Here is a 27,711-nt window from a genome sequence, read left to right on the forward strand (position 1 = left end):
CTCAAGGGTTATATGATCATTTGTTCTCTATTTTCTCTCCTTCCTGACTCCCCCCGCCCCTCCTGGAGAGGAGCGGATACAGCGAAGCCCAGGCAGGACTTCCTCAGCTCAGCCATGCCTTCTGGCAGGCTGCGCCGCGTGCCCTCTCCCTGTCACCCCCCTTCCCCGAAAAACAATGGCCAAAGGCTCCTTCTTGTTTGTTATTTTGGATCCTGCAGAGGAAGAGCCGAGTGGAAGATCGTGTCCCCGGGGCCCTCGTGCATTCCAGCTCCGGCAGCGCCCGGCGAGGCTGTCGGCGCCTGGGCCAGCCCTGTGGTGCTGGGGGGGACACTGGCTTTGGAAGCAAATTTAGCACTGCTGAGAGGTGAGAGGAGAGGGATGGAGAGCCTTGGAGGGGTGTCTGGAGTCGGTGCTCCACAGTGAGTGCAAATCCTGTCCTTGGAGCATCCAGCGCAGCACAGGTTGTCACAGTGCCAGGAGGAGCTGGGCTTTTCTACTGACTATTCTGACATTGTTTGAGACCCCATCTTCTCCTTTGCTCATGGGGTGCAGTGAGCCTCAGACCCTCTCTGCCTCTGGCTCCAAAACCTTCCAGGACGAGCTTAGGTCTCTCCAGGTGCTCTGAGCCAGGCTCTGTGGTGGAGAGCAGTGTCTGGCAGTGATCCTGTCTAGGCTGCCCCAAGGGCAACCCCACCACCAATTTCCTCTTTGTTCCCTTCAAAGGTTTGTTGTTTCTCAGGGCCCCAGTCAAAATAGTTCTTTCGGGTCACTTGATAAAAGGGATTTACAATTTGCCTGGAACCTGGAATATGCATGCTCCAGAATCCCACAACACCAAGGGATCCTGGAAGCACAGAATGGTTTGGGTTGGGAGGAACCTTTGAAATCTTCTTGTTCCACCCTCTGCCGTGGGCAGGGACACCTTCCACTGTCCCAGGTTGCTCCAAGCCCCAATGTCCAGCCTGGCCTTGGACTGCCAGGGGATCCGGGGGCAGCCACAGCTGCTCTGGGCAGCCTCTGCCAGTACCCTCCTGGTGATTCAGAGCACTAAATATATTTTTTAAATATATTTTTATATATTTATATCTTATAAAAATACGTTCTGTTTGTTGCCCAAAATCTGCAGTGATCTGAAGATTTTGGGGCCTATGTGGTGCCTGCCTGGCAAACAGCCTGAACTGTGTGCTGTTAAATGAGCAATTTCTTTCCATCATCAGGGTTTCTTGAGAAAACTCAGCCTGGATCAGGCTAATCCTAGTTTCCTAATCGATGCTTCCTTTTTAGTAGGTCTTGCTACCCTGCTGCCTTTGGACCTGGTGTCGTGGTTTAGCCTGGTTAAAGAGCCTGGTTTTGCTCTGCTTGTGGATTACCTGTGTAGGGCAGCTCAGCAGCAGGAGACTGCCCGTGGGAAGTGTCACTCCCTGAGGGGTGGCTTGTGACAGCCCTGCTTGCTTGGGCCTGATTCAGTGTCCTTTAAGTCCATGAGAACAGTCATCTTCAGTGGGTGTTCCCTGGGCCCATGCTGTTATTTCTGCTGGCTGTCTGCTAAATCACACTGAAAAGGAGCAAAATTGCTCTTACTCCCACCTGTATCATGCAGGAAGAGCCTGTTGCCAAGGGAATGTTTTGCAACCACGAGTGAGATACAGAGCACCTATTTCTTAAAGATAGGGATAATGCAAAAAATATGGAAAGAATTTGGAGGGGGAATCATGGCTGTAGATACAGATGTTTGTGTAACACACCTGGTGCCCTTGGCTGGGGATTTTATTAGTCTCAGCTTATTCATCCCCCTCAGTGACCTGGAAAAGGAAAGTGAATTTTCAGAATGACAGGCTGCTGCTTTTGTGATGAGAAGAGCAGGGCAAGGCAGGGACCCACTGTACACTGGAGCTGTAGGCAGCATTTGCTTGATAGCTGGAGTTTTATAAAACCATCTTCCCCTCCAGGTGAGATTCTGTGTGTTTTGGAGAGCAAACACATGAGCCTTTGGTCTCCAGACCTGGCTGAGCCACCCTCCGTAGGCTCAGGTCATCTGAGGGCAGTGGAAGAGGTGGAAGGTAATTGTGTTTTCTGTGGTTAAAGCCCTGCTGTAAGTGATGGTAGTCCCAGCTCAGCTGCTGGCTGGTAACTTGCTACGACTTGACATCTGCAGCTGCAGCTCAAGGAGGAGAAAAATAAACATGTGGTTGACAAGTGGTGTAGTTTTCTGACTAATAGCTGTTCCCAAAGCGTTTCTTCAAAGCCTCTTTCCCCTGTACCCCAGAAAGGTGAGCAGTGGTTCATCAGACACTCTTGGGGCTGCTTTCCTCCATACTCAGATTTTGTTTTGTCATGATGGGCCCAATGCCCCCAAGGCCATGTGGTTTGGTTGGTGAAGCCACCTTTGCCCTGCACTGGTGGGTGGGAGGTGCAGGTTTCCCCAGGCAGCTGCTGCAGGTGTTTGTGCAGCAGTGGATGCTGCATTCAGCAGCTCCAGCAGGCACTGCAGCAGAGCAGATTTTGGCTCCTGCTCAGGGAAGACTGAAGGAAGCTGGCTGAAATTTGCCTTGCAGGTGGGAGGTTTGCTCTGGGTGAGGCAGTGCCAGTCCTGGGGCTGGAGTTGGCTTAGGGGCAGTGCTGGACTGTGGGCACTGAGGAAGCTGTGCTGGGAGTTGGCTCCTGTCAAGGTCAGCCTTTGGTTTTAATGCCTTGAGTTTTAGTTTTCATGTTTTCCAGACTATGTACTGCATTAGGATATAACTCTGAACTTCATAGAAAGTGTTGGCAAGTTCTCCTCACAGTTCAGTCACACAAAACAATCCTTTTCCAGCCCCACAACCAAGGACACCGCTGCAGCTTCAGGCCCAAAAAGTGCAAACAACAGGGAATGGAGGAGAGCAATCTGGGAGGATGGGACTGCATCACCTGGAGCTGTAACTGGACAATTAACCCCAAAATGGAAATTAACCCCAAAATGGAAATGGATCAAAACTTATAAAAGTGTGAAAACTCCTGACTTGGGTCCATCTTGGGTGTAGCCTCAGCCAGGCTCTTGCACTGCCCAAGGTGAATCCTGTGAAGGCCTTTTAATAAATCCCTGCTTTATTCCTTTAACTCTGTCCAGCCTCTGTTCCAGGAGCCTCTCATGGCATCAGTTTCAGTGTGTGCAGTTCTGCAGGTGTGACTGGGGGGAATTCAAACACCAACAAGGTGGTTTTGGAGATAAGGAGAGGTTCAGGTGAGGCTGTGGTGGAAGGGGAGATGGAGAGGAGGAACCAAATGCTGGTTACAGAATGGGTCTCCTCTCTGCTTAAGGGTGCTTGGGTCTGGCTTCATGGTGGCAGCTCTAATTTACATCTGCTTTAAAGCTGTTTTAAAAAAATAATACAACCACCCCTTATTTAATTTTAAAGCCACCCATGTGCCCTGTGATTCTGGATTCTGTTGCTTCTATGGGGAGGGCTGTGCAGGCTCTGTCCCTTTTTATGGGCTCATGAGGAACAGCCTGTCTCCTCTGTGCTAGCATCCCTCCAAAGACTTCACAGGCAAGCCTCTTCCCTTTGAATCATCTTTCCTCATGCAGGATCCACCCAGCCAAAAACAATAAAACATAAAACTGGAAAGAGAAAACAAACAAAAAACAAGGACTGTTTGTGATTTCTGTCTTTTGCTGCCAGTTGGCTGCACGACTTAAAAAGACTAAAGTACTCTTTTTTCCCCCTCCACTCCTTCCAACCCATTCCAATGTGTGAGTCTTTAAGTTGCAGCAGGAATGTCTGGGAATAACTCACATCCCAAAGTGAGTCTGAGAAATGAGGAGCTGGTCTCCTCAGGCACCAGATGGAGGAACTGTCCTGCTCAACCCTTGGTTTTTTGGGAACAAAAGCTTCTGTGGTCTCTGCAGGGACCCATGACAGCACAGCTCCCACGTGAATTTCTTTTACAGGGTTTAAATGGAGGCAGGTGGTGCTGAGGCCCCAAAAGTGCTTGGGAAAGGAGGTTCTTTCTGAAAACCTCCATGGTGCTGGGAACAAGAGGATGAGTAAAGAGACAGCTAGATCAGAGTGGGGCAGCGTGTGGAGCATCAGCACTGGGCTTGGGCTGGGTAACTGGGGTGTAACTGGAGGTACCCACTGAGCTCTGTGACTGCATGGGGTGTGGGGCAGTGGTGGCTGGGCTGGGGAGCTGTGGGGTGTATCTGGCAGTGGGTGTTTAGGATCTGTAATTGTAGGGCATGTTTGGCTGTATCCAGTGGTGCTGTGGAGCTGTGGGGTGTTTTTGGCAGAGCACATTCAGGATGTGTAATTGTGGGGTGTATTTGGCTGTATTCATTCAGGATGTGTAATTGTGGGGTATATTTGGCTGTATTCATTCAGGATGTGTAACTAATGGGGTGTATTTGGTAGTGAACATTTAGGCTGTGCAACTGTGGGCTGTATTTGGCAATGTACATTTAGGGTGTGAAGTTGTAGGGCATGTTTGGCTGTATCCAGTGATGCTGTGCAGCTGTGGGGTGTATTTGGCAGTGCCCATTTAGGCTGTGTCACTGTGAGGTGTATTTGGCAGTATTCCATCAGGATATGTAACTGTGGGGTGTATTTGGCAGTATTCCATCAGGATATGTAACTGTGGGGTATATTTGGCTGCATCCAGTGGTGCTGTGTAGCTCTGGGATGTATTTGGCAGTGCACATTTAGGCTGTGTGAGTGTGGGGTGTATTTGACTCTATAGTATCAGCTTGTTTAATTTTGGGGTGTACTTGGCTGTATTCCATCAGGAAGTGTCACCGTGGGGTGTATTTGGCAATGCCCATTTTGGCTGTGTCACCATGGGGTGTATTTGGCAGTGCCCATTTAGGCTGTGCCACCATGGGGAGTATTTGGCAGGGCACATTTAGGCTGTTCCACCATGGGGAGTATTTGGCAGGGCACATTTAGGCTGTGCCACCATGGGGTGTATTTGGCAGGGCACATTTAGGCTGTGCCACCATGGGGTGTTGGGCACAGGCAGTGCCACCAGCATCTCCACCACAGCCAGAGCAGAGCCAGCTGCAGCACTGGCAGCACCTCATGTGATTAATAAAGGGTAAAATGGCCAGGATGCGTGAAGGGGGGATAAAAAAGGGTGAGAAGCAGCTCTGTGAGCACTGAGGCCGGTGAAGATGGTGAGGATGAGGTGCTGAAGAGGGGGTGATCCCTGGCAGGAGCTGTGACCTGTGCAGCCCCCAGCACGTTCTCCTGACAGGAGTGGGACCTGTGATGGCTCCACAACGCAGGAATGGGACCTCTGGAAGCTCTGTGCAGGAGCAGGGAGATTTTCCTGGTAGGAATCGCACCCGGTGGAGCTGATTCCTGGCAAAAATTGTAACCAGTGGAGGCCCCAGACAGGAGCAGGTTCTCCTGAGAGGAGCCGGGGCCTGTGAAGGCCCCATGGGAGCCTGGGATGAGTGTGGGAAGGAAGGACAACCATCATGTCCCAACTGTACCTCTCCCAATTCCCCATCCTTCTGCACCCCTTGGTGTGAGGTAGATCCCCCAGAAGATGGGAAAGTTGAGCCATGGTGGGTGGGGGTAAGACATTGTGTTAGTTTTATCTTTGTTTCTCATTATCCAGATCAGTTGGCAGTAAATCAAACGGACAGGGATTGGAAAGGGATCGCTGTATTTTTATAGCAGCCCATCAGCTTTTTCCTCCTTATTTCCCCCCTTGCCTTGGTTGGGCAGCACAGTGAGTGGACATCTGGCAGCCCACCACAGTAGCAAACACTCATTTCTGCTACCCTAAGCACAGCTGGTGCCAAAAATGCTTGGCACAACCCCTGTGGCAGGGTTCTTGGAAAGCCAGATGACTGTTGTTCGTGAAAAAGAGGGATGCTGGTTGTTTCTGCTGGCTGTGCTCTGCTTCTGTGCTGCCTCTGCCATCTGTGGGGGTCTCATGGCTTGTTGAGGCAGACATGGTGGCAAGGTAGAAACAGACTTACTGAATGCAAGGGTCATGAGATGCCCAGGGCAGTAGCTGCTGCATGAATAACTTTAGTTTTAAAGGAAATAGCAAATTTAAATGTCTTTAGTAGATATGGGGCCTATTCACATCGCTAGTGTGGCTCTCCTGCTGCTTGAGAGAAAGTGGAGAGTTTCTCCATTGTCAAATCCATGTCTTGGGGGCTCACTATTTCTCTCTTCTTCCTCCTGAGAGTAGGATTGGAAATTGAGGGAATTTAACCCTGTTGAGTGCCTGGCTTGTAGTTCAGCTTTCTAGACAGCAAACCCAGGACCATGAGATCCATCCCCAGGAAGCTGTAATACCGAGACAGGGCAGATGTATTCCAGTGGAAGGGAAGCTTTAGGAGCTGAGCAGGAGTTCAGCTGTATTCCCACAGCTGCTTCAGAGTGGTTTCCATTGCTGCTCCGGATGGGGGAACTGTATTTTTAATCCTGTCCACTGGAACTCACTTGAGGGGAACACATTTTTTGTAGTGTTGAGTGGTGGCCAAGCAGCTTTCATTGAGCAGACCAATGCCAGGAGGGATTCCCATGCTGGTGCTATCACTACTGTATGAAAAACCTGGCTTGGATATTCCATGAGTTTTCTGATGTTGTAGTATTTTAGAGTTGCATTGCTTCCAGGAAAAGGCTCATCCTGACTTTTCTTTGAATGACTGCCTGGAGAGACCGAGCTATTGGGAGCATGGTGCCAGATCCTGGCAGATGGGGATGGTGGAGATGACAGTGACATGTGCAGGGGCACTCATTGGAATTTCCTCTCTCTTCTCTGCCATGAACTCTGATGAATTTCAAGTCTCTGTGACATGCAAAGCGAAGATGTAATTCATGGGATTCTGAACATACTTTGTGGTAGCTTTATTAGTGCAGGAAGTTTATTTGTGGTCACTAAACGTTCAGTCATTTAAAGCAGATTTAAGTAGCTTTAACATTTATATGGCTTGGAAGCAAAATTTCAGCGTCCCTGGAACCAATGGGGAAAACCACCACCACCACTGGGATAAGGTTTGACTTGTGATGCTGTAAGAAATGTGTCTTCTAAAAGTTTTCTGCTCTAATTGCATTCCTTTGTTCTTTTCCCTTAAAGTCTTGTGAAGAAAGCAATCTGAGGACCATGCATTCGTGACTACTGGAACCAGCCTGTGAGCCAGGGCGATGGAAGTTCTAGAGGGCCTCCAGCGTACTGCTTCCATGAGCATTCCCAATGGATGTGCCAACAGGATTTTCCAAGGAAACATGGAGGGAGGGAGCACTGATGCCTTGGAGGCCTGTGGTGCTGAGCACTGCGCCTCTGGCGACGCAGTCTCCAGCGAGCAGGAGGAAACACACAGGTATAAGAAGACAACCAAGGGCAGCCGGATCTGGAATTTCGTCAGACGAAGGAAAGGACTCTCTACAAATAAAGACAGGCCCCAGTCCATGATTCTGCTGGGAGTTACCTCTGAGGTCTCAGAATTAAAAAAGCCATCCTTCATGGACAGGGTACGCTCATCAAAAAAGGGAAGATCCTCCAGGACACCCAAGAACGTGGATTTGAGAGGCTCCAGAGTGCAGGACGTGTGTGACCCTGAGGAGGAGCTTCCTGGCAGTGGGCAGAGAGCTGTCTACAGGGTCAGGAGGCTGGGCGATGGCCGGAGGCCCTCCCGCCACTCCTACGCGGGGTACATCGAGGATTTGGACTCTTCTTTTGAGGACATAGAGCTGAACATCAGCATTCCTGAACTCGATGCCACTGAAAGTAAATGTCTCAGGGATATCAGTGGCAGATTACACGGTGAGGATAATGATGGTAACAGCCACAGAATACCGGCCAGGAAGAGCGAGTCTTTGAATTTTGAACACATTAAGAGTCCTGCAATTACAGAAGGGGACAATCAAAAGAGGTGTGCTGTGCTCCCACAGGACAGCAGGCGAGGAAGGAGCTCTGATGTCTGGAGCTATCTGAAAGGAATTTCATTAGCTAGCAAAGATAATTCAAAGCTTGCAGATCAAAGGGCTGAAACCAATTTCCAGAACTTAGAAAATACAACTGATCATTCCGCTTCTTACTTTGACTTTGATACGAGATGTGAGGAAAATCTCAGCCAGCGGAAAAAATCAAACGGTGCTGCCAAAGCCACTCACTTTGGGGGCGTTGTGAGGTTCTTAAGCAGCGTGGCCGAGGCGGCTCGGCGGCTGCGGGGCTCCTCCAGGGCGTTCTCCCCCGATGAGAAGAGGCCTCAGCGCAGTTTCCGGGGCCGCAGGCAGGATGTTGCCTCCCCCAAAGAGGGCTTGGTTATTGAGAATGAGAATGCAAAGGCCTTCTGCACGGTGGGAGCCTGTCTGCAGTCCCCGGATTCAGGCACGTGGGAGAACCTGAGCTTTGAGAGTTTGGCGGGGAAGGAGCCCGTGCAGCACTGCAGAACTGCAGACGGGCTCAAAGGCGTTGGTTCCTCTGGCCTGGACAGTGGCAATGACAGGCTTAATGAAACCTCACCTTCTCCCTTTGGGCCAGAACCATCCATGTCCCAGCTGGCAGAGCTTGCAGATGGCTCTTTCACTGAGCTGAACAGCAAAGACCCTTCTGAGGATCTGATTGAACTTCCACAGACAACTTTGGCTGAGCCAATTGAGGACTTGGGCACTACTCCAGAGAAGACCCAGGTCATGTCCAGGGACCTGCCACCCTCTCATGATCTTCCTGTGAATAGTCTGGATACTGTGGACCTGGGCTGTTCTCCAGCTGGCAGCAGGGACTTTTCTGCAGAAACTGAATTGCAGACTCACCTTCCACAGGCATCACCAACTAAATTTGATTCTGGGGATGTGGCTTGTGCCCCAGTGGTTGCTAAAGACATGGATCCCTCTCCAGCAGTTGCTCAGGAGCTTTCAGAGACAGAACTGGATAATCAGGACTTGAGAAATCCCGAGCTGCTTTTGCAAAACTTGTCTGCAAGTGAGCTGGAGTTTCAAGACACTGGCAGTACCCTGGAGAGGGTCGTGGGCAGGGACCTGGCACCTTCTCCTGATCTTCCTGTCAGTAATCTGGATGCTGCAGGCCTGGGCTGCTCTCCAGCTGCTGATGGTGCCTTTCCTGCAGTGACTGAGGCTCAGGCCCACCTTCCACAGACATCACTGACTGAACTTGATACTGAGGACGTGGCTTGTGCCCCAGTGATTGCTAAAGACATGGATCCATCTCCAGCTGCAGCTCAGGAAATTTCAAGGACAGAACTGGATAATCAGGACTTGAGAAACCCTGAGCTGCCTTTGCAGTCAGGAGGTGAGCTGGGGATTCAGGACTTGGGCAGTACTCCAGAGATATCACAGGTTGTGGGCAGGGATGTGCCACCTTCTCCTGATCTTCCTGTGCATAAGCTGGGTTCTGTGGACTTGGACCATTCCCCAGCTGCCAGTGGTGACTTCTCTGCAGCACCTGAGGCTCTGATCCACCTTCCCCAGGCAGCTCTGACTGGAGAGATCCAAGACACTGTCAGTAGTCTGGAGAAGAGTCAGGTCACGGGCAGGGACCTGCCACCTTCTCACGACATTCCTGAGAACATTCTGGATGCTGCGGACATGGGCTGTTCCGCAGTTGCTGACATGGACTTTTCTGTAGTGACTTTCTTAAAGTGTTCCACAGTGAAAAGGCAGGGTTTGGAACAGCCTGGCGGGCGCATGAAAAAGCGGGGAAGCACTTCATTTGTGGAACAAAACTCTGTGGAGGTCATGGACAGAGTGGAAGAGTTTGACTGCAGCACGGAGTGCAGGCCCTTCCAGGTGCACGTCTCGAGGATTGTCTCTTCTGGACGCCTCAAAAATGGAAAGGTAGGAACAGCTTTGTAAGGTTTGCAGTAAGACCACGCTGTTGTACATCTCAAAAAGCTGGTTTGCACTTGAAAGCATTTTTTCACATCCCTCATTGAGATTTGCAGCTAAGGAAGTCATTCTGTGAATAGTGGCAGCAGACACAGTTCTTGGATGAGTCTGAGCTCGTAAACCTCCAGAGCTGCTTCTCCTAAGACCCTTTGTGTGTATCAGTGTCTCTTGAAGAGGGTGTAGCAGTTTATGTATTCCTTGACACTAGCTTTAGTTTTTTTCTTCTCTGCATTTAGGTTCATTTGAAGTAGAAGCTCCTAAGAAGAGGGATTTTAGCAAACTGAGAGTTAAGTGTGCTGTGGGCAAACAATTCAGCAATAGCACGTTGACCTTTATGTTTTCTTACCTTAAAGAGTTGGAGTGATGGGGTGGGTGATGAATGAGAGGTGGGCAATGCTAGTGGCTCCAGTCGTGGCAGGATGTTCCTGTCTGGTACAAGCAAGTCCTTCAAAGCCCTTAAAATCCTCAAAACGTGTAAGTGGACATTGCACTTTCGGCTAGGTTCTGGGTGTTACAAATCTGGCTTGTCCAGCTTATTGCTACGAAACCTCAGAAGTCCTGTGGAGCCAGTGTGAAGCCCAACTTTAGGGTTCTTTTGGGTACCTGCTGGTTAACTGAGGCTGGAATGAGGATTTTTTCTTTTTTCAAGGTGCCAGGTAGAAAAATGAGGTTGATTTGTGAAGAAACTTTGTCTTTTCCTTTTGGGTTTGGAGAGAAAAGAGATATTCCAGAGGTGGTGACACTGTTGCCTGTTGGAAAAGGGGTCGCAGTAACTTCTGAGCCAAGAGGGGAAGTGTTTGAAAATTGGCAGCAGATTAGAAATGCTGGAGGAAAAAATCTGAACTTCTGACTCACAGCTAAAACAGGCAGCAGTATTGTTAGGTATTCCTGGTTTTGTTTTTTTGCTCCATTTCTGTGTAATACAAAGAGTTACAGAAGCTCTCTGTGCAATCCCAGGCACCCCAGAGCAGTGAGTAGTGGCTGGTCACTTCTTGGGGTTTCTGGAAGAAACATTTTTAGGAGGAACTTGAGAGGGCTGTGGTTTCATATCCCTTCACATGGACTGAGCTGAAAATATTCTGGGCAGGAGCAAGATGAGAGAGGCATGAAAGGATGGAGTGGAGCAGAGGGAAATACCAGCCAGGGACATCCCAGAGCAGCCACATCCCTGCTGGGAGGGCAGGGGCTGCCTGTCTGATCCCAGTGCTCCCAGGGCACAATCCCAGCGCTCTCCCAGCTCAGCTGTGTGAACAGGAGATGCCCTAAGTCCCAGCTCAGCTGCTGCAGCTTACTAACATGACCAAGAAACTTAAATATGGTACTTGAGATAACCGGACAGGAAACCTCCCCCGAGTTCCCGTGGAGCGTGGCGATAGCACACGACCTCCAGGCTGCCGTGGCTTCCTCTGGCTGGGAGGGCAGGAGCTGCAGCAGGGGCCAGGGAAAGCACACAGCCCACCTGGGCTCTGGACACCTCCTGCACCCCAGGAGCTCCTGCTGCAGGTCTGGCAATGCACAGAGATCTGGTGGTGGCACCAAACCCAGAGCAAGGGGAGGCTGAAGGAGGGATCTCCTGGCCAGGAACAGCTCTGGTGGGTGATGAATGAGAGGTGGGGGTGCTCTCTGCCCTGGAGAGTCTGCCAGCAGCTCCAGTAACAAATGACCTGAGATACCCCAGGGATTTGCTCGCCTATCTCCCATCAGGGAGCGGCACTCGGAAACACTTCACTAAAAATAAACATGGAAGAGGAGTAACTTCAGCCTGAGCGTGACAGTATCAGCAAACTCCAGCCTCTTATTGTTTTAGGGCTCAGTCCATGTCTTTGCTGGCACCTGTTTCTCAGGACAGTTGCTGGCCCTGCTGCCTCCACTCCAGGCTGCTCTGATTAACTGTATGATTTGTATTTCAAGGGAAGTGCTCAACCACAGGCAGGAGAAGGTAATGCCAGGACGAGGTGGCTTGGCCAGGCCAGCTGCTCTGAGCAAGTTCCCAGCAGTTTTACAGTGTGTGAGCAGAGTAGGGCATAAAGCATTTCCCAAACAACTTAAACATTGTCCCAAAAAAAGCATAAAAGTGCCTGTGGGGAGATGGTGTGAAAAACTGAGGCTGGTGTAGCACAAGGGATGCTGGAGTGGGATTTAGGGGCTCATCTGTACATCGTACACAGTCAGTAAGTAAATCTGTTTAGTTGTATCTGCAATTAATGCCCCTGGTTTTTTGCTTTCCTGGTCTTGTCTTTTAAAATTCTAATGTCTTTGGGCAGGAGCTGAGTGATGGTATGGGCAAGTAGTTTGTTAGGATTTGATCCTGGTGGTTTAAAGGAAATGGCATTGAAGCAGGATTTAGTAAAAGCAGATGCAGAAAAGTAGAAAAGCACATCCCTGATAGTTGCTTTCAGACCCCATCCCAAATTCTCATGTGTTCTGGGAACTTGTGAAACAGTGGGGATAAAATGTTTTGAAGAATTGGAAGAACAGTTAAGGTCAAAACAGTCACTGGGAAATGCATTACTCCATTCACACTGCTGCAGCTCTGGAATCACAATGCCATCCTTATTCTGAGACATGAGAAGTGGAGTAAAAGATGACATGGAGGCTTCACGAATTTTTGGACAGAGTTTCCATATTCCATGACTCTGCTGAAGTGAATTACCCTCCTCTAACTTCTAAAAACACCACAGCATCCCAACAGGGAAACTGCTGCTGCAGGAAGTCAGGCATAGCCCCAGGAGTTATCCTTGAGCCTTTCCAGTAGCTTGAGATAGTGTTTAGATGGAAAACAGCTTGATACCATGTATTTTGCAATTCCAGCCTCCCATCAAGGTTCCAAACTGGCTGGTCGAGGGGGAGGGTTTATGGGTGATTTGATACCTCCTTTGGAGTGACATCAGGAAAGGTTGCAAAATAGGCATCTGAATTCACATTTCAGGTATCAGTTTGGATATACTTTTAGGACCCAGAAACAAGTGCCAGGTTTATTTCTGGTGGAGAGATCTGCCATGGGGTGAGGTCCCTGCTTGTCCCAGGGCCGTGACCAGGAGCATCTCGGAGCCTTTGGGCTCGTGTCACCCTCTCAGTGACAGAGCAGAGGGCTTTCACCGCAGTCTTTCTGTGCCCTCTGCTGGCTTGCTTGGGAAATAAGAGGTTATTCTGATGGACCAGAAAGCCTAATCTTTTCCTCAGGGTTCAGAATTTTATCTCCAAAGGGTTTGCAGGCTGCAGCTTGCTTCTGGCTGGTCCGCACAGACCCCAGTTGGGTTTGTGAGGCCATTCTGTGGGGGAATTAGGATTGCCAGAAGTGTGCAAATGAGATTTTTACAGGCTTGTCAGCCTTGGCAAAAGCTGTGTCTCCCACAGGATGAGGTGCCAGGCTGATGGGATGCTGTGTTTAGTTTCAGGGCTCTGTAAGGGGCTGTGTGCTCAAACTCCAGCATCGCTGCAGATGTTTCCCCAGAGCAGGTGTTGAGGTTGTTCCTCCGAGTCCTGGACTCGGATCCAAACTCTCCCAGTGCCACAAAGTGGCAGAGCGTGCTGCTGTTTGGAGTGGCCCACATGGATAGGGTGCTGTCAGGGTTTTTGGGGTTCCTGTGCCATAGCTGCTCCGTGTGGAAGGCGGGAGCCTCTCCCTGCGGTGGGTCCGACTGGAAGCGCAGGATTGCTGATTTTCCTGGCTGTGCGCATGCCAGGGGTTGGGTTTGCAGATCTGCTGCCTGATAGCTGGGGCATAGCTCAGATCCTCCCACAGCTTTGGGGTTTGGCTTTAGTGCCGCTCCAAGTGCCTTTGCACAAGAGGAAGATCCAGCAAAGTTCCCTTTTTTATCTGTGTCTGTGGAGAAATTGCAGGTGATGCCCATAGTGACTTTTAGCTTGAGATTGGTTTATTGTGGGAGCAGCTGCAGAGATGGGATTGCTGAGTGGATTTATCCCTTCTCTCCCAGTGCTGAATGACACTGACCAGGAAATAGTATCTGAGAGAGTTGATCTTCAGAACTTTCTTCATATTCTGGTTATTCAGCTCTTGGGTTGTGTCTCAGCCTGCTGTAACAAAAGACTTTATAGTCCTTCCAAATTAAGAAATAGTACTTCACTTTCTAAATCCTACTGTTGCCAAAAGAGTGTTGTATTCCTTTCTGCAGCGAGGTGCAATTTACTTGCAGAATGAAGATTTTGGATATTTATGGCTTTTAATATGGTTGTGTCTGACAATCATTTTATTTTTAGAGGAGACAAAACCTCTAAAGTCTATCTGCAAGCTGTTCAGATTCTTGTATTCATAATAACCAGGAGGTGCTAGCAAAATCTTGAATTAAAGCCTATATTTAGTGCTATCTATAGTGGGCTAGGGTTTTTTGGGAAATGTATTTTTAACATCATCAGGGAAAGGCAGGTTGAGTTTGCAAAGCTGATAAGCTTTGCATGTATATAGAACCAGCCATGGAACACATGGATATTTCAGATTTCCACATTTTTTTTAAATCATGGTATGGCTTTCCTTTATCCCAATTCCCAGCCTCAAAAGTTTAAGCAGGGCATCAGAGGAGGGATAGGAAGGGGCACATCTGGGCATTGCTGGCCTTATGCTGAAGGGACTCTCAGTTGAAAATTCCCTGGATGGCAGTTTTTCTTTGGCTTTTGCCTCCTCCTAGCTGTTTTCCAGCCAAGAGAAATGTCCTGGCTCACTGGATATGATGCTGGTGCTGGGAGATGGAGCCTCAATTCATCCACAGCTTTCTTTTGTGGTAATAACAGCCTGTCTGCTTTGTTCGTCATCTGTAAATGAAAATAACAGCACATCAGTGGAAATGAGCTGCTGGAGTCCTGAGGATGGATCCACCAAACCATCCCAGGCACCCACTAATTAGCAGGCTCCTGGAAGTGTGACAGATGTGTCTCTGATTGAGCCTAGAAACCTCTTAGAGAGGAACACCTCCTGCTTGCTTCCCTTGACCTTTGTCAAATGAGTCTTCTTCTGATTTCTTGACTCTAAGATTATGCTCAAGACTTCCATGGTGTCACATGTCACAGAGAATAAAATGAAAAGTAGGAGTTTGAATTGTGATGCTTTTAAAAAGAACATTCCATTCTGCAAAATGTCACTCTACAATTGTCATTTTCAGGAACTTTTCCTCCTGGAAGAGAGTAATAAAAGTTGGAGTGAGGAAAACACCAACATTTTTCTCCACTTAGCTGTAAATGCCAATTCTTTGGATTAGTGTTACCAAGAATTAAAGTATAACTGAGGTATTTGACCATTTGATGGGTGCTTCAATCAATTGCAACTGTTTTATTCAAGTAGGTATTTTGTAGTCTATAGATGCAAGGACATGGTTAGCTGCTGTTGTCATCAGTGAGCTGCCAACCCATTGGGCTGCTCTTTGCTGTCCCTTGGAAGCAGCCAGCCCTTGCTGGTATGGGCTCCTCAGCATCAGTTAATTCTGGGACTTGGGAATGGGAGAGTAGCCTCACCCCTGTCTTGGTTTGAAAAGACAGGAATCTGTGAAGGAAGGCAAGAGCCTCCTGTGAAATGGAAAAGGTAAACCCCCTCCCTCCGAATTACCACAATTTCAAAATCAAAAGGCTCTCAGGCAAAGATACAGGAATGGGAATAACAGTTCTTTACTTGGAAAAAAAAAACCTAAATAAAAAAAATGTAACTAGTACAAAAAAAGCTAGTGATAGAGTCAGAAACCTGACACCCTGAGGAGTCAGGGTGTTGGTAATAGTCCAGTTAAATGGTGGCTGCTCCTCCTGGAGTGGCAGATGAAATGCTGCTGAAGTGGTGATCTGTAGAAGGGTGGAGTTTTCTCTGAAGGTCTGGTGATGGAGTAGTTGGGCCTGGTCTTCCTCTGGGGATCCAGAGGGGAAGAAGCTGCTCCTCTGGGAATCCAGCGAAGAGGCTGCCCTGATGTCCCAAAAAATGCTGATTTTATGCAGGTAGGGGTGCTTGGCTCCTCCCTCTGGGTGGAGCATCTCACAGTGGGATGATGGAACTTTACCAGTCATGCAGTGAGTCGTTCAATGGCCCATTAACAGAAGATATCTCCCGGAGGGAGACATTGTTCTTGGAAGAGATAAGAAAACTGCCCCACCTCCAACAGATGGCAATAGAATACATGCTTATCTTACCAGCCAGGACACCCCCAAAATGCAGGGCAGCAAGCAGGTCTCCGTCAGGGTCACTCCCAGAAGTTCCTGGGACACTCAGTGCCACTGGAAGTGTTGGGCTCAAAGCTGTACAAGGTCTGAGGGGCTGCACACCAGGGCCAGCATGTCCTGACCTCGCAGTCAGAAGCGCAGGGGGTGCCGATTGCAGCGAGCTGTGCTGCGACAATTCTGTGTGTCATTGTGTGTGCCGCGCTTGCTTTGCCCGAGATTTGAGCGCTGTTGGTAAAATTCTTCTGTGCCCCTTCTCTTGGCAGCCGACGTCTCGCCCCACGCAGCCGTGCCCGCAGGCAGAGCCCTTCAAGGCGCTGGTGGAGCGCTGCCGCTCCGAGCCCCTCTCGCAGAGCACCCCCATGGGGCTGGACCAGCTGGGGGGGCGCATGCAGCACCTGCTCCGCAGACGTGGTGAGTAACTCTTCTCTCTTGGCTTTTCTGGGTGTCACCCATGCTGCAGAGCCATGGCGAGTGCCTCTTCTCTCTTTGCTATTTGGGTGTCACCCATGCTGCAGAGCCGTGGTGTATTGTAAATGTAGGTGAACCAAATAGGAAGAAATTTCTTTATTATAACTATGCTAAAATACATTAATATACTATATAAAAAGGAAGATAGTAAAACTACATACTACTTTCTCTAACACAACTTGTGATCCTCTCTGAGAGTCCAGCCCCAGGTGGGTTGGATTTGCCATCAGGCTCAAACAATCCTCACCAGAATCCAATCAAGCACTCACTCCAGGTAAACAATTCTCCAAACACATTCCCCACAGGAAAAACAAGGAGCAGAAATAGAAATTGTTTTCTCTTTCATTTCTCTCTGCGCACCTCTATGGAAAATCCTGAGAGTGAGAGAATGTGCTTGCCACAATGGTAAGTGCCTCTTCTCTCCCAGCTTTGCTATTTAGGTGTCACCCGTGCTGCAGAGCTGTTGTGAGTGCTTCTTCTCTCCCAGCTTTGCTATTTAGGTGTCACCCATGCTGCAGAGCCAGCCAAGGGCAGCAGGGTGGAAAAGTCAGGAATGTGGTTTGGATCCGTGCTGGTTACATCCCTGACGCCAGGTGAGGGAGCTCCTAGAGCCGCATGCTGAGGAGTTTCTTGCTGGCTAATAGGATCTTCTTGTGTACAGCGTGTTTATGAAATAAGGCTGTTTTCTCTCTCTAATGTCTCTGAACACAGTCCCCATAATCTGGTTAGGAGAGGATGAACAGGGGTTGGCACGTGATGTGTAAAAGCTGTTCAGCAGCTGCTGTGTGAGTTTGTATTTGGTGGTTTTCTCTTGAATTCCTGTTCTCTAAGAACCCTCTGTGGTGAGTACTCAGTGAGTACTTACCATTTGGAGGTGGTGAGTGATGATGGATACTGAGATCACAACTCAAGTCTGATGTTTGGAAACACAAGAAGTGAGGGTTTTTTCCTCTTGTGCTTGGGTACTTTTCATGATGAAGGAGGGAGTCTCATGAGCCAAAGACTGGGGTGACCACTCTGCATTTGTTCTGCTCACAGTGACACCAGGGAGAGCGCTGTGGAATGTATTTGCTGGCAGGGTCTCGTGCTGGCAGGTAAACTGGCTGATGGCTGAATAGATGACATCATTTTCTGTACCTCCTAATTAAAAAGATTGATAATGAGAGAAGGGAAATGATTTCCTGAAGGGCCACTGCTGGCACGAAGGATCCTGTGATTTAGTGATGGGCGAGCACGGAAGCGCTGCCAGGTTGTGCTGGCATCGCTCGGGAGCGCTCCAGGGATCCGGGTGGCTGATGGATGGTGGCAGCACATCAGGGTTCAGAAGAGCCGGGGAGGACAAGGCCAATTAGCTGCCTGTGCTGTTAATTGATGGCTCTGCTGCGGGGGTGCAGTGGTTCCCAGCACAGGGGGGTCACACAGCCCCTCAGAGTGAGCATTCTCTGCTTGCACGCCGCTCCATCCATCGCCTCCTCCTGCTGGAACCAGCACCGTGCTGCAGCCTGGCTCTCCAAGAGTCTCCAAAGTGAAACGTGGGCTGCTAAAAATAGCAGCAGGCTGCCTGCATCAGCATTGAGGAAATAGGTCTCAGTGCAATCTCCCTCCCAACAGCACTGGAAGAAAACCAGGATGGCTGCCCAGCCAGCCTGCAGCAGCATCCCAGCCCTGCTGCGCTCTGGCCTGAGCAGGGCAGAGCCACACCTGTTTGGTTTGGGGGTCTCCACTCTCCCAAAGCCTGGAACCATATTTTCTGGTCCCAAACCTCTCAGGACTGACACAGGCTGAAACCTCTGCCTGCTGAGAGGTATGTCAGGAGATAGAAATTGAGAGCTGTGCATCTTTTAGGGAAGAACTCCAGAACGTGGCTGTTTTCTGTAGATCCTTGCTCCATGACTGGATGAGGAGCCTCCAGGTTCTGGGAACACCTGTGGGGATGCACGTACCACATATGTGCACTGCCTGGATTGCATGTACCTGGGCTTGCAGCTGCTCTGGGGGCACCAGTGGTGCTCAGCTCTTTTTCCTTTCCTCCAGCCCAGGGGAGGTGAAGAACCTGATGGAAGAAGGGATTAAAATCCAAGCTTGCCAAATGTGGGAGGGAAGGCTTTGGTCTCATACATAATGGCAGCTTCACCCCAAAAAGAGAGAAATAGGATGTGGAGCTGAAAATTTTGGTTGATTGGAAAAGTAGAACTCATTTGCCTCTTTTTCACAAGCTGCTTTGTGCCTGGGTAGTGCCATCTGCAGGCTGGGGTCTGGTGTGAGTGGTATCACTCAAAGCAAGAGCAGAACTGCATCCATGAGGGCTTGGCCTGAAATGCTGGGGGTGAGAACCAGCCCGGTTTCCTTATGAAAACAGCTTTTATAGCCTTACCCATTTCTGTTTTGTGTCTAAATTGGAGGGGCTGTTTCTTTTCCAAGGGCTGGCATCCTGTGGATCACGGTGAGCATGCAGCTGGGATTGCTACAGGTGCTGCTGCTGGAGCAGCTGGGATCCAGGGCTCTGCTGCCCTGTGCACACCAATACAGGTGGATGAGGGTCTCCTGCTCCTGGAGCTCCTGGCAGAGCATCCTGGCTCCACACCCAGTTGGGCTGACCCTACCTCAGGATGTGGCTCCCAGCTCTGCCTTTTTGTAGTATCCAAGCTGCACTATTTCCCTTGTATCCCAAGAGCACTGAATAAAGCACCTAAATATACTCTGTGCTCTCTTTTTCTGAAGGAGAGGTTGAATGAGTCTCTTGCAAACAATTTTGTTTCTTTCATTTAAAAGAACAGCCTCCGCCCCCAGCCTGAGCTAAAGCACAGCATTTATCTTTTGTCATTCCTTTTTATTTTTTTGTTCCCGTGGATTTTCTCCTGGCAGCTGAGAACGAGCAGGCTTCAAAGACCCTGAAGGTGCGCGGGAACTGCAGGAACGGTGGCCGTCGATGGAACCTCTTCAAGCCTGGAGCTGAGAAGCTGCAGATCAGTCGGGTAAGGAGCTGTGTGGAACTGTGTGCCTCTGCCTGCTTCAGGGCTGGGATTTGCCTGCACTGGGCTTTGTGTTTATAACAATATGCTTGACTAGCAGCTTCCTCAATCCCCGGGTTCTTCAGCCACAGACGGGGATTTTTTTTGTTTGGTATTATTTTGTTGCAATAAAAGGTCAGGTGCATTGTCTTTTCCCCAAATCAGTGTCCCTTCAATGTACAGCAGAAGCTGTTGGACTGTCCCTGGGCCTCCTGTGCCTGTGGCTCAGTGCTCCTTGCAGGTGGAGGGAACTGTGACGTTTCACATCGCCTTCAGATCTGCTCCGTGGTTTTGTTGGGTTTATTTTTTCTCCTTCCTTTTTTAGCCCTGTGTCCTTTGGGTTTGGTGCTGCTCCCAGCACCATCTCGGTGACAAATTCATGTCACTGCTTCTTTCCCAAAGTGTTTTGCAAATATAGGCACAATCCACTTGTTTCTTTTTTTGTGAATGATGCTTCTAGTGGGGGAAGTAAAAACTGTTGGGGGCCTGGGAATGTTCGTGTTTTTCTCTGGGAAAAATTCAGAAAAGATGGCAAAAATGGTATCATTTGTCTGATATGTTTCCTTGCTTGGGTGAGGGTTTTTTTTTTTTTTGCTGTGCTCTGTTTCAAGTCTGGAAGCCTTGGTCATTTCATGGTCTCGTTTTGGATTTGTAGTGCTCATGAGTCTGGTTTCACTGTGCCCAACAGATCCGGATTGTCCCAAACCCAACAGATTTCCCAGCCTGCACTGTGAAGCAGACAGAGTTTTCTACTGGGTATGGCAGAAGAGGTTCAGCCCTTGTTGTTCCTCTAGGGCACAGGAACAAAGGATGGTCTGGGAGGCAGGAATTTCCCTGCTGGAGTGGAGAGGGGAACTGACCTTCCTCTTGTGTCTCTGTGGCTCTTTCCCACCCCACTGCTGTCCTTCCTTACCAGACCTTTATTGTATTCCCTTCTCCTTTGATATTTGATGAGCTGCCTTCCTGAAATGTGATTTCCAGGAGGTCCCTGGCCTCTGTGTGTGCTTTTCCATCACAGTAAGTTGACAGTGAGTGATGCTGACTTCTCCACTCTCCTTGTGTTGGGTGTTGCTTTCCAGGGAACACGTGCAGGGATGGACTACTGCATTTTTGGTCGCTTGTGACATTCTGGAATTCCATCTTGCATCACTTCTGTTTTCTTTGATGAGTTTTTGTGGGCTGAGGTACAAAGGAGAGATAGACAAGGAGTTCAGCTCTTCTTTTTCTCTTCCTTCCCTTTGGGTCCTACCTCGCTGCTGAGACATGAACTGCTCCTTTCAACTCAGGAAAGCTGTTCTGGCTTCAGACAAGCTGAACATCTAAAGCTTTGAACAAAGTTTTCCTGGAAGATGAAATGACCCATATCCAATAAAGCTGTTTGTCCTTGGGGCCAGGATAAAGGCAGGTGACTGCAGAGCAGCAGAGCAGTGAAATACCCTGTTGTGCAGTGTGCAAGCCCTGCCTTGGAATGTCTCAGGTGTGTTATCCATGAGCTGTGTCCGTGTTCAGGGTGTGGTACTGACCAGTGCAGGGATGTATTTGGCCCCTAATTAATCACTTTATTACATCTTAGTTAATAATTTTATTAATCCTTTAAGAGGAGCCTTTCATAGCTGTCTTGGTGGCCCTCCTGGAAGCCAAGGTGCTGTTTTGACACAAAATTGCTCCTGAATTATCTGTGCCCTGAGCATCCTGATAAAGCCAGGCCTGTTTCACATTGCAAACAGAGCCCAGATTGCATCAGAGACCCTTAGAGAAGCTGTGGAAAACTGAAACCTCAGCAAACCAAGCACCCTGCTGAAGTTTGGGAAAGGTTAGCTAACAAACTGCTTGTCCTGTGCTGATAGCTGGGAAGGATGTAGAGCTGGAAAGGGAAGTGAGCTGCTCAGAAATCTGTGGGTGCTGTTTGGCTCAGACATGGCCATGCCAAAGACCTGTGCCCGCCCTGAGGCAGAAAATTTTGTTTGAGGAGGTCTGTTCAGCTTGTTTTTAAATCATGGTAAGCAGGCAGCTCTGAAACCTTTGGTTTATAAATCAGAGGTGCTGTGCAAGTGCTGCAGGAGCAGGATACAGAAATGTGGCTCACAACAGCAGTGCTGGAAAAGTCAGCTGTCACCTCTGCCCCAAGCTCAGTGGAGATCTACAGGGCTGCACATCACCTCTTGGCCAGAAAGTTTCTGCTCTGGCAAGATGTATAAATTTGGGGTGAGATTTGTGGGCCTGGGTGTCTCTGGTCAGGTGCTTCCATTGACAGGTGACACCAGTGAGGTGGCAGAGCAGTGCAGAAAGCAGGGATTTGTCCTTCCAAGAAAGAGTGCCTGAAATCTGGGCACAAGCTGGAGCAGGTTTTTATGGAGTAGATAAGGTTATTGTTCCACTTTGGAGGTGTGAATAAGAAACTGAAGCACTGAAGTACATGTGGAGCCATACAATGTATTTTTTTTTATTTCTCTCCTAATTTAAGAAGCAAGTAAAAATAAATAAGGTCAGACTTCTAAAAATTTTCAATCTTTATTTTTTTTTCCAGAGTACACTCTTCAGCCTGGAGAAAACTCTGTGTTGAAGCAGTTTATGTGCAGATCATTTTGGTTTAGCACTGAGGTCACTTAAAGCCTTTGCTTTTATGGGAGCAGTTTGGCACAATCAGGACCAACTTGCAGGAGACCTCAAGGTGCCCTGAACTGCTTTGCTGTTCAGAGATCACAGAGTGCCCTGAAAGGCTGCCCTGACAGGACCCTCAGCATCTCTCCTGCCTCTGATTTCCCCTCAGGCAGGTCCTGCCAGCTGGGATGTGCCTGATCCTTGGAGCAAGGGGAGCAGTGAGTTCCCTTCTGCAGCCCCACAGCGGTGCTGGGAGGTGTTTGATGCTCTGGATGTCAGAAGCAGAGGGTGACAGTCCCATCCTGACCCTAATCACTGGCCTCTGCTGCCCCTTGTGAGAGAAGTTTTAGCTTCTTGTTAGCTGCCCAGTCAAAATCATCTCAGCTCTTTGATGCTCTGGGGATGTGCTCCAGGAGGAATCACAGAACCCCTAGATTGGAAGAGACTTTTAAGATCATTGAGTCCAACCCATGCCCTAAGAACACCTCAACTAAATCATGGCACTGAGTGCCACATCCAATCTTTTTTTAAAAGAAGGGAGATTCAGCCCTTCCTTCCTGAAGTCTCCTCTCAATGTGTGTTAATTCTCTCTGTCTTACCTGCGAGTTTTCATTTCCAGCCTTTAAAGATGACTGCAGCCATTCCTGTCCTCTGCTCCTTCCCTCCCTTCCTGCCCTGTGTACAAGGGACTAAAGCCCAAATTTATATGCTGGAGGATGCCACTGTTAATTAGCCAGACTGGAAACTTTGCATGAGAGGAGCTTCTTTGACATCCCCTATACTAATAATAGGCAGGCCTGCTGTGCAGAGGTGTTGAATATTCACAAAACCCACCCCCCAGCCTGTCCTTTCTCCTCTGGAAGTCAGGAGCTCTTTCCAGAGCCTGGTGGGGGGTTGCCAGAGCGATGATGGTGGATGTGCCAGTCTGCAGCTCCCCAGAGCTAAATCCCCACTGGCTGTGTTTATGAGGAATAGGAAATTCAGGCAACGTGCAGCCTGCAGGAGAGCACAGTGAAGGGGAAGTTGATTTGGGTGAGAATGCTGCTTGATATTCAGGGCCAGCTCTCCTGCCTGCTATTTTTATCCTCTCACATAGTGCTGAGTGGGCAGTTTGGGCAGAGGGGGATTTTTTTCCCTTTGCCAGGTGTCCTGCCCTGTGTTCCTGTGTACTTGGGCAGGAAGGGGGTTGTGTAGGGGCTCCTGGGCTGCAGCATCCTGGCATGTGAGTGGGATGTGATCACAGCCAGGTTTTGGAGTCCCTGAGTCCCTGGGAACAGGCTGGGAGAAAACCACAGTCCTGAGGCTTTCGTGGTGCTAATTAGTTTAAATATCAGAGTGGTGCTACAAGAGGTTTATGTGCACGTATGGAGGGCTGCCAGGAAAACAAATCCTTATTGAATCTCTCTTCCCTCATCTTAAACATGGAGTATTTCTGCTGGCAGGGTATGTCTGAGCCATATATTTTGGGGAGGGCTGCTTTATATCTTGATAAACCTATTCTATTGTTCTACTTAGCAGTGCTCTGAAGTCTTTATGGAGTTGGGGTTTTTTTTAAAATTTTAATATATTTAGCAATTTATAAATGTTTTTTGGAAGTTCTGACTGTGTGCTGTTGTTCAAATAATTTAAAACTGGCTTGCTCATTTGAGGGGGAAACAGGGACTGAGCTTCAGAATATGGCAGTGCTGTGATGCAGCCCCATCTGTCTGTGTGAGGAGTGCCCAGGCAGGGTCCCTGCACCCCTGGCTGCAGCACTGCAGCCTTTTCAGCACCTGCTGTGGCTCTGGGAGCTGGCAGAGCAGGCAGAGCTGAGTGTGACCTGCAGGTCAGCCCTGAGCCCATTTGCATCCCTCTCGCATGAGCGGCCCTGCTCTGGGCTCCCTCCCCAGGGACTGGCATGAGGAGCAGTGCAAAGCACACATTAGGAAGGCTGGAACTAGAAATGAGTGGTATTTCCAACCTCACCATGCTCTGGGTATTCAGGAAAACATTCAGCAGTGCCATGGTTTTGTGTAGAGCAGACTGGGGGGGTATTGGTGGCTTGTGTGTTGCTCCATCAGTGCCATGAGCCAGGTGTTTGCCAGCACTCCTGGGGACAAACAGGGCTTCAGGGACTCTGAATCTTGCAGGAAGGAGAGGTTTGAAATGACAAATGGTCACCTTTGAGTTGTGGGTTTATGTGCTGGGGAGCACAGGAGAGCTTTGGAGTTCCAGACTCCTCAGCCCTTCAGCAGTTATGTAAAAGTCCATATTAAGAAGAATCTCAGCTTCCAGTTCGTGATGGTTTTTATAGTGCCATTGAACCTCGGGGTGTCTCTGTGCAGCTGCAGGTGGTAGGTACTGCATCCTACATGGCATTCAATGTGTGCAGTGGTGACTGTACATAATCACTTCTATACTTCAAATGGAGCTCTCAGCCTAACTTTAAATAGCTCTTTGGAATGGCTCCTTTTTCCTATTGCTCAGTAGTTCCACCTTGATTGCTCTGCTTCAACTCATTACTCAGCTCTGTCACTGTGTTTCACTCTGGGATATGGTTTATACAAAAGAAGCTTTAATGTAAACTCAATTTGTGTTGCATTGCTAAAACCTTAATGACATTTTGCTTGGCAGCAGCATAGACTCTGTGGTTTGCCCTTCCCCAGTGCACTGTGTTCCCAATAAACTAAAGGCCGTGCTAGGTGTAGCATGAAAAATCCCTGAGTAAATATTGGAACAAATGCTTTTGTAGTGCTTCCTAAGCCCTGGCTGTGCTCGTGATTCAAGGCCACCGTGGTGTCACCAGTGTTTAGCTGAAAAGGAGCTAAATTTGGGAAGTTCAGGCAAAAGCACAGGTCAGAGCTCCAAAATGTCTTCTGCAGCTGCTGAGATTCGATTCTGAGATGCATCAGGTTTGAGATGCATCCCAGAAGTGCTGCTGGAGCCACAAGGTGGGTGGATGCACCCAGAAGGTCACCAGAGGGTGGTGAGGAGTGTTTGTGTGTGGCTCCCCGGACTCTGAGGTGAGCTCTGGGTGCTTCACTGCATCACCAGCCTGACATGGCCCAGGGCAATTCCCGTGGGATCCTGGAGAGGCAGGAGCACTGTCCTGCTCCTGTGAGGAGCCCTGTGGTCCCACAGTGTCCAGACCAGTGGTTTGGTTCTGTTGATGACCGGGGAGGAACATCTGGGACCGTTCCCCTTTGCTGCTCAAATGAATGATCCTCCTGCAGTTTGCAGGGGGTGTGTTCATAAACCCCAAATTCAGAGCACCTGCCCACACTGCTGAGGGTGGTGGCACCTGAAAATCTGGGCTCACAGGGAGACTGCAGCTGCTCTGACTTTTGCTCTGCCCTTGGCATTCGAGAAGCTGAAGAGGATTTGCTAACAAGCTGTCCCTAGTACCAAAGGTAGGAATAAAGGGTCTAATTTTGTCCCTGTTTTTTTTCCTGCAGAATTGTGGAGGTTTTCACATGTGAATTGAACTGGGATATTGACCCAACACTGTGCTTGTACTTGGAGTTTGAGATGAGCAGGATAGGAGGCTGCAGAGGGGACGTGGGCATTCTGTCAGTGCAGTCACATGGCCAGCAGTGAGCTCCTCGATGGAGCAGGGGAAGCTTCATCTCATAATGGACTGCACAGAATAAAGAGAATAATTCCCCTAATAAATCTCTTTCAGTTTCTAATATCTAGAGAAATATATTATCCTGTTGTCCAAAAACCTTGAGAGATCAGTCTTTTCTGGACAAGAATAGATATTTCATGGTAGCTCTGCAGTGATAGGTTCAGGGATTGAAGGCAAGGAGATGGAATAACAACTGGCTGCAGTGCTGCTGTTCCCAGTGTGAAATCCCATTTGCCACCCAGGACCAAGGCAGGCTGTGCAGCAGCACATGCAGGGAGCATCCTTTGGGGAGTGGAAGGCTGCAGGGATTGCACCACTGTGAAGCAGCAGCAGAGACACAGCACAGAGGTTGTGGCCAGTGGGGACCATTTTTGGAGGGCCTTTGGCCACTGGCCTTGGAGCACTCTTGCCCTGAGCAGTGGGGTGAACCTCTGAGTGTGGAGAGCTGCTTGGGCACAGCTTGCTTCCCAGGTGAAGCTGTTTTTCCTGCAAATCTGAGCTCAGCCAGTGCTGTCTTTGGCACTCCTTGTGCTGGTGTCCCCTGCAGGGCTGTCCCCAGGGATGCTGTGTGTCATCTGGGAAGCAGAACAATTGCTGCAAGCCAGAAAGGGGCTGCTGCAAGCTGCAGCTGGAGTGGGATGCCCAGGAAGCAGCTCCAAGAGGGTTGAGTCCCTGTGGGATGACTCCCTTTCCACTCCTCCTCCTCGTGCAAGGACTTCACCTAAAAGCAGGAGTGACTCCAGTGCTTTGTAGGGTGGGTGCTCCTTAGCTCTGCCTCTTGACATGTTTCCAGATGTTGAAGTGGGTTTAACCTTGCCTGGAGAAACAAACATGTCTCACTGCAGTCAGGAGGGGATTTGGCTGTCTTTTAGAGGGGACTCGCTGTGCTGTGGGGTACTTGCTGTGTCTGAGGTGCTCAGATGTGGCAGTGGCTGTGTCAAATCAGTGCCAGCCTGGTGCTGGGAGGGGACTGAGCTGAACAGGGAGCAGCACAGTGCAAGCAGGGCCAGGCCTGCCTTGCTGCAGGTGTCTTCCAGGCACCTGAGCAGGCTGCAGTCAGGAGAAATCCTCCAGCAACAGGAAAACAAAGAGACAAAGGGAAATGAAGTGTTTGGAACCTTCTGGTGGCAGTGATACCGTGGGATGCACTGGCCATGCTGTGTGCTCTGAACTGGTGATGCCTTGTGAGGGCTGACTTAGAACAGAGCCTAGAGGGAGTTTAATAAAGTAGGGATCTATTCAGAGGCTTCAACAGATCTACTTTGGGCAGCACAAGAGCCCAGCCAGGGCTACACCCCAGGTGTAGTAAATTTACAAAATGATCCCAAAATGCACGACCGCTCATGGGGTCTCTCTCTTTTATAAGTTTTGGTCTATTAGTATATGGGAGTTCATTGTCTGATTACAGCTCTAGCTCATGAAGATTTCTCTTTCTTGTTTTTCTCTCTTTGGTCTACTGTTGTTTGGTCCTTGGTCCCCGGCTAGAGAAGGAATTGTTTTGTCTCCCTACTCTGTGCAGAGAGTTCACCATCCCCCATCACCAGACCCACACACTAAAGCAGCACAGAATGTGAAAAATGTAAAAGCTAAACCTGAGGCATCAGTGGCACAGGCAGTGCTGGCAGCAGCTGTGCTGGGGGATTGCCTTTGCCTTGGGAGCAGGGAGCTGTGTGTGCCACTGCTGGCTCCAGCACCTCTGGAGATTCCCTAGGACAGGCACTGGGAGGCCTCCACCCCACAGTGACCCCATGGAACGACTGAGACACCAAAGCAGAGCTCTGTGAACATTTGTTTGGCATTTTGTTGCCATCAGAGCTGCTGCACCGTGTGCTGTCAGGTGTTTGCCTGGTGCTTGCTCTGTGATTCCCTGCTGGAACACAGCATGGCACAAACCTGTCCTTCCAGTGCAGGCTAAGAAAGATGTTTCTGGACTCTCCTCCCATCCCTGGCAGCCCAGGGATTTGTGCAGTGGGAAATTCCTGCCTAGAAATGAGGAGCGAGAGCTCACAGCCTTTGTCCCTGCCCT

At 49.5% G+C, this 27,711-nt stretch overlaps 1 protein-coding gene across 5 annotated transcripts in view; it reads left to right on the forward strand.

Annotated features, from left to right (window-relative positions):
* The window catches only part of ARHGEF9 (Cdc42 guanine nucleotide exchange factor 9), a 201,353-nt gene that overhangs the window by 15,778 nt on the left and 157,864 nt on the right, over positions 1-27,711 (forward strand). For 3 of the 5 annotated variants that reach the window (XM_030272856.4, XM_030272857.4, XM_030272858.4), the window contains exons 1-2: positions 16,262-16,409; positions 19,332-19,441. In XM_030272856.4, the coding sequence (XP_030128716.2) occupies positions 16,358-16,409; positions 19,332-19,441 (162 nt within the window). In that variant the 5' untranslated portion in view covers positions 16,262-16,357. Of the gene's footprint in view, positions 1-7,071; positions 9,792-16,261; positions 16,410-19,331; positions 19,442-27,711 lie in introns of those variants that run through there. The other 2 variants (XM_072929240.1, XM_072929241.1) reach the window with 1 other exon arrangement.

This window comes from Taeniopygia guttata, chromosome 4A (assembly GCF_048771995.1).
Source record: "Taeniopygia guttata chromosome 4A, bTaeGut7.mat, whole genome shotgun sequence".
NCBI lineage: Eukaryota > Metazoa > Chordata > Aves > Passeriformes > Estrildidae > Taeniopygia > Taeniopygia guttata.